Source organism: Salvelinus namaycush, chromosome 8 (genome assembly GCF_016432855.1).
Source record: "Salvelinus namaycush isolate Seneca chromosome 8, SaNama_1.0, whole genome shotgun sequence".
In the NCBI taxonomy this organism is placed as follows: Eukaryota; Metazoa; Chordata; class Actinopteri; order Salmoniformes; family Salmonidae; genus Salvelinus; species Salvelinus namaycush.
This window is the reverse complement of record NC_052314.1, coordinates 34,977,361-34,987,632: the sequence shown is the minus strand read 5'-3', so window position 1 is coordinate 34,987,632 and position 10,272 is coordinate 34,977,361. Positions and strand designations below refer to the sequence as shown.

Genomic DNA, 10,272 nt, shown 5'->3' with positions numbered 1-10,272 from the left:
TATTCTAGTGACGTGACATGCTTGACTGCCGTTTGACACCCCCCAAAATGGCGCTTTTGTCCATAACAATCTCATGTTGTAGGTTATAGTACCCTCCAGCTACAATCTGCGCTCTATTGGCACGTGTCAATACCAGAGTAAGTACATTCGCTATAAAACGCAACATGTTTTGTGACAAAAACAATCAGTAGAGTTGAAAATGCGATGGAAACAGATTAAACTTGTATTTTTTATTCGGTACATGGGAATTTAACCGCAAAATGTATTTTTATGTGCACTACGTCATCACGCACAGCCTTTCATCTGCAACAAGCCAATTTAATGGAAACATCTGTAGTGGAAAAATGCGCATATTTTTTTATGTGGATTTTAGGATATTCGCATGAAAATCTCTCGCCAATAGTATGGAAACCTAGTTTATATCCGTAAATTATTTTTTGTCTAACCTAGTTTATATCCGCAAATTATTTTTTGTCTAATGCAAAGGTTTTTGTTGGTGTCAAAGGACAGGGGGTATCCTAATGTTAAAACCCACATGCACAAAGAGATTAGGAGCCGATTAGATTATTATACTATTTTCTGTCTATTTTATAGATCTCAACTATCCAAAGTTAAGACGTTCATATCGTAAATGCAGAAATGAACTCTATTAGGCCCAGCTGCAAGATTCTTCTATTCTGATCGAAGGTTGTAATTAGGCCTAGTCTACTGTTTACAGTTGTTCACTCTTTCCTTCTCATCGTTTCGATTCAGCGGCACAATACGAAATAAAGCTCAGTCTTAACCAAATCCATATGGTAGAAATGAAATGAGGGAGAAGAAGCAAACAAAGGACATATTGTGATGTGATTTATTGGCCCAAATAAAGATGAATCATCTAAATCGTACGTTATAACATTATTTTAAACCCATTACCATTTTTGGACAAAGATTGTAGGTCTATTTGTATATTTCTGTATAGCTTATATACCTACTAAACTGTAAATATTAATTATAAACGTAAACAACTAGCCTATATATTATACATTCTATTTACAAAAACAAAGCCTATAAAATAAAAGTAATAAGGGGGAAAAAGTACGGGAAATTATTTAATATTCGTCTTTATAGAAATTAAGCCAAAACGTGTTATTTTTCATGACATTGGGTGGCTGAATGGAAAACGACAAAGTGTAGCCTGTCAAACGCAGACAACGATATCGAAATGAAGGATAAATCATCACAGTATAAATGGGGCGGCAGGTAGCCTAGTTAGAGCGTTGGGCCAGTAACCGAAAGATTGCTGGATCGAATCCCCGAGCTGACAAGGTAAAAATCTGGCGTTCTGCCCCTGGACAAGGCAGTTAGGCACTATTCCCTGGTTGGCTGTCATTGTAAGTAAGAATTCTTAACTCACTTGCCTAGTAAAAACAAATAAATAGCCTGTTAAACGCATGATGCAGGCCTGCAATAAATAGTGTCATTAGTTTCAATAACACTGAACATCGCAATGGGATGGATAAGTGATCTACAAATTCATATTTCTCTCGTGGTTGTTGATCATATTTTTTATAAATAATTGCATCATGTTGGACAAATCTGTATTATGATCGGTCTTCATAAGGGGGGAAGCTGTCGACGCCCGTGAGCCTAATTTCGGTTCTCTCGCTCTAATGAATGCGGGGCCCAGGGGAATCTCCCTGCCAGGGACCAGCTCGAGCCTGGGGCGGTAAGCTGAAACTGGCGCGCTGTGTGTGGTATCCTGGGCTGGACTTGATGGAAAAAGCCTGCTACCACTCATGTCAAAGTTATTTACTCAGAACAACCCCCGCTTACACACGCATGCACTCCGGCGAAAGAGCACCAGCTCTTCCTCTCCCCTCTCTGGTTCAGCGCGACAATTTGTTTTCTATGTGGGTCGGTTCCGTAGTGACTCTCACGATTGGGTCCGAGAGAACTAGGCAAACAGGAGATGGGATTAATTTCACGAGATTTCTATGAGCCTACACAGTTTGTTCTATGCACAGTTCAATTTATTTATATTTATTTTTTATTTGTCTTTATTTAATCTTTATTTAACTAGGCAAGTCAGTTAAGAACAAATTATTATTTACAATGACGGCCTATGTTATTAACTGCCTTGGGTTCACTACCTTGTTCAGGGAAAGAACAACAGATTTTTACCTTGTCAGCTAGGGGATGTATCGCTACCTCTACTGGATCTCATATCTAACATGATCTTGTTGCATGCCAGCAAAAAAATGTAGGCCTACCATTAGACCTGGCACACCAGGTGGGTGCAATTAATGATCAGGTAGAATAGAAAACCAACAGGCTCCGGACCTTGTAGGGTAAGTGTTGAATACCCCTGGCATACACAGCTATACCCTCATCATTACAGAAAATGTTTCTGCTATGCAGTATCATGACACTTATCAACAATCTGAATGTTTGGTAACAACATGCAAGAAGGAGTTGTTTTTTTACCTTGTGCGCGTTCCGTGTGGCGCTGTTGATTAGAACGTCTGGGAGGTTTGATAGATGGCGTAATTGCGTGTAGTCTATTTGATATGTCAGAGTGAGAGCATGGGAAGGAGAGAGAGGGTGGAAGAGGGAAGGAGGGATGGAGAAATGAAGAGCGAGGGGCATGACTCTGCAGCAACGACTGGACAGGAAGGGGAGGGGGGGCTCTAGTCGTCACTGATTTCAGTGGGATTGGGTGGGGGGAGGGGGGGGGGATTTAAGAAATGATAGGTGGTCGCATTTTGTATGGCTGAGCGGCAGCGCACACTAAATCGAGTAGTCTTCGTATTTCCTCCCCCAGGGATTAAGGAGGGCGATGCCCACCCGTTGCGCCACAGAGCTGCACTCACCGCCACGGTGACAACGAACCATACCGGAGCCTAGGTCGGACTGAACCCCGCAAAACGCTGCGTTATACCGAGCCCTCATTGGATACTCTGCACCCCACCGTCTCTCCCACATTCCGACACTGTGCACTCGCTGCACATTCTCTGCGAAATAGGAGAGTCCAACGAGGATTTTCCCTCTCCAACCACTTTTTGTCGAATTCCGAAGACCAAATGCTTGTGTGATTTGAAGAGGACGTTGAGAATAGGCGACATTTCTTGTGATCAACTTTTTCGAATCCTATCAGTTATTTTTAAAGATCTATTGCTCTACATCTTGCTCTCCGCTTCCCCCTCTCCCTTAAGGTCACTGCTCATCTACGCCACTGTTGTGCGTTAGCGGAGCAGAGATGACGACCGAGATCTCTCAGCAGCAGCTGGACCCGCCGCCTCCCCTGCGGTCCAGCCCGACCTCCGGCGTCCTGCACCCCGCCATGATGAGCCCACAGACCGAGGTGGACAGCTCCTTGGCCGGGGCCAAAAGCAAGAAGGCGAGCTCCGGCCTGAGGCGACCAGAGAAGCCTCCCTACTCCTACATTGCGCTCATCGTCATGGCGATACAGAGCTCACCGACCAAGAGGCTGACACTCAGCGAGGTCTATCAGTTCCTCCAGGCCCGGTTCCTCTTCTTCAGAGGATCATACCAGGGCTGGAAGAACTCCGTCCGGCACAACCTCTCCCTGAACGAGTGCTTCATCAAGCTGCCCAAAGGGCTAGGCAGGCCGGGGAAAGGCCACTATTGGACCATCGACCCGGCCAGCGAGTTCATGTTTGAAGAGGGCTCGTTCCGCCGCAGACCCAGGGGCTTCCGGAGAAAATGCCAAGCTCTGAAGCCCATTTACCGGATGATGAACGGGATAGGCTTCGGTACGTCCATTTTACCGCAGAACTTTGATTTTCAGGCGCCCACTGGGTCTCTGGCGTGTCATAGCAACAGTTACAACTTGGACATGATGACCAACTCCATGGCCGGTGGCTACGACGGACTGAGCGGTGGCCACCACGTACCTCACATGTCCCCGAGCCCCGGGTCCACATATATGGCCAGCTGTCCGGTAACGTCCAACGGGGACTACGGTGGACCGGACAGTAGCAGCAGCCCTGTGCCCTCGTCCCCGGCTATGGCCAGCGCGTTGGACGGTCATTCTCCATACGCCAGTAGCGCCGGACACTGGGCGTCTCCCGGCGGCTCCCCGTACATAAAGCAGCAGCCTCTGGTCTCCAGCAGCTCGGCGTCCTCTGGGCTAAATTCCGGCATGTCCCCCTATTCCCTGGAGCAGAGCTACCTCCACCAGAACGCCAGGGACACCGCCGATATCTCAGGTAGGCCAATAAACGTTGTGTAAGTTAAGTCATAACGCCTTAATAAATCGTTTGAAATGTCATGCGTCATAGGGAGTTTTAGCATACGCATCTTGCCATTCCAAATACACTTGGTCAAGCGTAGCAAGTACTGTAAAAAGTGTCATATAAAAGTAGTGCATTTGTTACACACACGGGAAACAAACGTTAGCAGGTTGATCATTTACTAACTCAAATGTTCTCTTTGATCAGGCTGTTTTCTTGAGGCTAAAACTCCAACTTTACGGAATGCGTAATACACGTTCTATAAAATTGCTTAATTTGTATGTTAAAATTATAGTTGGCCTTTCTAATAGTCAATAGAGAAAATCAGTCTTTGGCAAAGAAAATTACCAGCGGTCGTCTAGTGTGTTTGTTGCAGCCTAAATATGGAATGACTTACATTCGTAATACATCTATACAGCTATGTTGGAGATGGATAGGTCTCAGATCATTTAGGCCTAATTTAAAGGATTGGTTGACGTGGATGCATTTCCTTCAAATTTCAAGTTGTGTTCTGGCAAAATGTCTTCCATATGTTGTGGGTTAAAGTCATTTGATTGGATTTAAAGATGATTCGTTTGCAACTATATTCTGTCGTGGAACTAAGGTAACATTTTGAATCTCTCCAGGTGAAATAATGCTCTTTATTTAGGGACTCCATTACACATATGCATGGGTAATTAGAAGGACACTTGAAGGTGAGGTGGGAAATATAAGGGCAAACACTGCTTCTAAGAACAGAAATTAACAAAATAGTTTCAAATGTTGTTGATATATAGGCTAGGACTTAGGAAGAGTAATGTGGCGGCTGTGTTCTCGTTTACATAAATGTTTAGAAAGGAATCTGAGTTTGAGTTTATTTATTCACGCTCACAGATAAAACTGAAGAAATGCAGGTTTTACATGACTAATAATTGCAAAAACACTCATTGGAAATACATAACACATAATACGTGACACAAATAAAATACTGAACACTTGAAACATTACAGGACATTTTTCATGATGGAAATTGAAATATGAAAATGTGATTTTAAAAAATAGATTTTTTTTGTAGAACCATTTAAGAGCTAGAGCGTTTCGCAGGCGGTTCGTACGGGTTGTTATACAGGACAGTTCGTGGCTGTTTCTCAGGAGCCTGGTGGTGCTGTTACCTCTTTTTGGAGGGAGCAGGTCATTCAGTGGATGGTCAAGAGTGTGCATGTCCTTCACCAGGTACACTGCAGCCTACTCTCGCCTGCTCTGCACTGAAGGAAGCGGTGGTTGGACTGATCCACCTCTGGAGCTTAGTGCAATGGGCCATAATTGAAACTGTAGCCCCCTTTGTGTAAATTTTACTTATCGCTCCTTGGGCCAGTTGATTGTCTTCACATCCATGTAATTTAGTTCATGTTAACCTTGTTTTACATGATTCTAATATGTCGACGCTTTTAACAAAAGTCCAAGGGATTTCTGAGGGGAATTATTCTAAAGCCAGAGGGGTCTCAGGGGTTATCTAAACAAAGGCTGTGCGAGTCGGACCACACTGAAGATGATTTCAACTAACGAATAGGCCTAGACCTCCGAGGCTTGTCAAACTTTATGACTTCTCATAACTATTTAGAAGACAAGTCTTTATCTGTGCTCACGGGCCTCTACACGGCCCATAACGATTGTCAGTCACGGCCCGTGTGTTGTCTCTGAAAATCGGGCACGAGGGCAGCACCCTCAGGATAGAGGCCTGCAGTCTCCTAGAGAGAAAACGCCGACACTGCGCGTGCATGCGTCACATCTGGAGTCCTTATGACCTTGATGAGGCTCACGCTCGCTCGCTCCCCTTTCCCTCTCCTCCCTCTTTCTCGCTCTGACTGTGTTGCTGACCTGGCATATAAGGATCTATGACAAAGGACCGCTGTTCTAATTTTCCAGGTTCAATTATTTGTCAGAAAATTATATAAGGCCATATAATGATGACTTAACACGTGTGATGTTGCTACTGCAGCTCTCGGGGATAAACCGTATAACATGTCTATGCTCTCAAGAGAAACGGACAATCAAACATAAGCACCGTTACCTAAATCATCTTTCATAAATCTCTGAAGGATATGGAGGCCAATTGGTGTAGAAAGCACTGAAACGATGACGTTGTTTGGTTATTATAGGCCTTTCAAATCACTTTTAACTAATTTAACTTTATCTGGTTTAAGACTAAACACTTAAAATGTAAGACTAAACATTTCTCTAAGTTAAATATAATCGTGGCCCTCCCACCCCTACGGGAAGGCATCCTGCACTCGCACAAGCTTCCCCCTAAAGTCAGGACAGCGGAGTCCCTGCCCATCTTCCGAAAACGTCTGGAACCCTACCTCTTTGAAGAGTAGCCCACCTTACATAACTATCACCGTGCCCCCTTCCCATCCAATTTTAAAAATGCTTTACCTACTAGCACTGACTTTGCTGCTAAATATTTAAGGAAAATGTAGTACTTGATACGACTGAATGCGCTAATTGTAAATCGCTCTGTAAAAAAACATCTGCTAAATGACAAATGTAAAAATATGTGTACACATAATACAACTATCACTAATGCAAAGTGCACCAACTCAACAAACATTACAGAAGCAAGGATTCGGAAGTCAAGTCATGAGTGTTTTACGTTAGGCTAATTTCAGAATTAAAGACTGCTGCTCCAAAGTACGATTTTTGTTGCATCCATAGCATATATTTGCTCTGCTGTTTTGTGTCGGCCTACGCTCTATGCATCTAATTTGCACACATCCAAAATAATCTATTGTATATTAAAATCATTGCATGTTTAAATGTGAATATTTTAAAGAAGAAATAGGCTTAACACATGCAGTTTCTTGATTTTGGATGAAACGTTAGTGGTATTCTCATGAATGGGAATACTGAGGGGAGAATGGAAGCATTTCTATTATTTTACCTATACTAAAAAGGACAGCAATCCCTGCCTCTTCATCAATTAATACATTATTCGCTAAGTAGTCTATACATACCCAGAATTTTGCTTGGTGTTTCTAGAAATAGACAATGAACATAGACGAAACAGACAGATTAATTGACAAAGTTCACATATATTATACAACATAGAAAAGTGACCATAGAACTGTTGAGTATGAGCGACTTTACTGTGAGGAATATATCGTTTACAGTATAAATAATGCATCTAAATGCAGAGGTAGGGATGTTTCGTGGCGTAGTTAATTAACGAGCCCCGCCGTAAAAGTTGAGGTCTAATCTCTAGATTCACCGAAAGTGATTTCTGCACGTGGTGTAATGGGACTCTTCACAATGTTTACTGGACAAATTATTGCAAGATGTGTCAACTCAAACATAGTTAAAAGGTATATGCCTAATTGCCTACACTGTAAATGGGTGACAGTGAATGTGACAATAGCTTACAGGCGGTGGCAAGTACAGTTCTGCATTTTATATTACTGTACATGAATACAACATCAAAGCAAGTACCGTGTAATGACAGTACAATATCATAAAATGTACTATTATACTGTAAAAATTAGATGCTTCCATAATCTGAATGAATGGATGAAATTCATTAAGGGGAGGGGTTTTTATTACAGTATTTTACTGTAATTACAAGGGATTGATGCAAGCAGGTTGGCAGCTAGGTAAAGTGTTTACACATTACAGTATATTCATTCATATTTGGTGTTATATGTCACTTGTCTTTCTGGAGGCCTTAAAGGCCCAGTTTAGTAAAAAAACGTGATTTTCCTGTGTTTAAGGCATATATATTTCCATGCTATGAGGTTGTAATAATACTGTGAAATTGTGGAAGATGTCCTTTTAGTGTAAGAGCTTTTTGAAAAGCCTGCTGGAAGAGAGTTTTTGGCCTTCTGAGGCCACGCGGCAAATGAGTTAATAGACCAATAAGAAAGAGTGCCAAACCTCTGCCAATAACAGGTACTTTTCATTTTCCCCCTACCCACTCAAACCACTTCCAGAAAGTCTTAGCAAAATTATTGCTTGAGAAATAGCTTTTTGCTAAACTGTGTCTTTTTGCCCATTATAATTTAAAAAACAATCACAGTAAGATTGTTACCAGAAATTATTTGATATCGAGATAAAAATGGCTGCATTGGACCTTTAACAAAGGCTTCCAACCTGTCAGAGTCTACAGTGCAAAACAAAAATACCTAACCATTTAATGTTTAAGATGTGCTGCCTCCTATACAAACGGATGGGGCACTATAACCACAGGAGTGAAATTGGTACAGCATTCTCACACACAGTTGCAAAAAAATATAGACTCTTACAAGGCATGCCTCAAATAATGTTCATGAGCCAAAAACAATACCATGCACCCACTAGTGGTCAAAAGGTTTTTGGCGTGCCAGAGATACGGTATGGTACTGTATTCTGAGGGGTGGAATTACAGTACCATGTACAGTGATTCTTTCCCTGCCCCAAAAATATTCCCACAATGCACCATTTTACAGTATGCTGCAGTAAAACATTTCAGAGTATTTTAGTTGATAATACCATATTTACTATATCATTTAAAGTCTTACATTACAGTGTATACACAATACACTGAATACTATAACTTTTTTATAGAAGGTCAATTTAATGCATGAATGCTTCTATTAATAATAATATTTAAGCTACAAAATTCCTATTTGTAAAAACCCACAAGAATTAAGGCATTCTCCTATATTCTGAAACGAAACTCAGACTTAACTGGGTTATTTTTTTGTTTAAAAGTCCATTTATTTTTGATGGATTTAGTAAAAATGAGTTACTCACTGTTATCTCCTTTTTCTCCAGTGGGGATCCCTCGCTACCAGAGCCACTCCTCACCCGTGTGTGACAGGAAGGATTTTCTCCTGAACTTTAACGGCATCTCCTCGTTTCGTCCTTCAGCCAGCGGATCTTACTATCATCATCACCAACATCACCAAAGCCTTTGTCAAGACGTCAAACCGTGCGTGATGTGAGCGCGTCATGGAGAGTGCGTAATGGCTCCAAACCGTCCGGAGATGAGAATCTGATCCAACACCAAATCAAACAATTTAAACTGATTCCATGAGAGATTAAAGGCAAATAAATTGGCTAATATTTCTGATGAGAATGAACAATAAGGACAAAGGGCTAGCCTATTTCTGAGAAGCCGGAAAACTTCTCACATCAGGGTATATTTACAGTGGGCTTCGTCGTCTTGATAAGCCTAAATGAAGGACAGTCGGATGCAACAACTGTTTCCGAAATTAAGGAAGGCACCAAATCTTCTGACAATATAACCAAGGTTTTTTTCAAAATAAGTTTCAAAACGACAAATATGTTTGCTGTCATTAATTGTGCAAACAAATACCTTATATTTTATGTAACTAGGCCTCTGTTCCGCCATAGGCCTATAAAAGTAAATGCAGCCTACACATACACAAAGCTTTTTATAACATATTGAAACACATTTGCACTTATTGTATACCCTTTAAGATTTGCTTAGTTTTGTCATGAAGTGTTTCAATAAAACGAATGTATTTTAGGCTACACCTGCCTGCTTGACTCTCTCAGGAATATAAATACACTGCAAGAGACGCACTGTAGTGGCTTGTAAGACCAGGTTACAGGAGAGTTGGCGCGTAGCCTACTGTTGATTGAAAGACTGTGGTGGGTGGATTGGGTGTTAACTGCAAATTCAGCTCCGGTTAGAGAGTGAGGTGGACAAGACTCCAATGAACATTCAACCATTTATTTTAGCATCAAAAAACATCCCAGCACAGAGGGCAAACATAAATAAGAACTATGTATGGTTTCTGTAATAGACAGAGACAAGTATTCGTGTTTACATGATAAACAATGGAACATAATCAACATAAAGGTAACTGAAATATGAACTTAAAGCTTACACAATAGAAAGGCAAAACACAGCAGTAGGCTACAGTTACCCCATTATAAAGGTGCCCTATGGCCTTAAATAGGCTAGTACATAAACAGATAGCTTAGCCGTTACAGCATCAGCCCAAATCTGTTGATGTGCCCTTGAGCAAGGTACTTAACCCACATTTGCTCCAGGGGT

The 10,272-nt window shown here is 41.7% G+C and overlaps 1 protein-coding gene across 1 annotated transcript; it reads left to right on the top strand.

Annotated features, from left to right (window-relative positions):
- The first annotated feature begins 2,785 nt into the window (after positions 1–2,785).
- On the top strand, positions 2,786–9,733 carry LOC120051890 (forkhead box protein F2-like). The gene is made up of 2 exons (XM_038998777.1): positions 2,786–4,211; positions 9,021–9,733. Exons 1-2 carry the CDS (start codon positions 3,239–3,241, stop codon positions 9,188–9,190), a joined length of 1,143 nt encoding a protein of 380 aa, XP_038854705.1. The 5' UTR covers positions 2,786–3,238; the 3' UTR covers positions 9,191–9,733.
- The last annotated feature ends 539 nt before the right edge of the window (positions 9,734–10,272 follow it).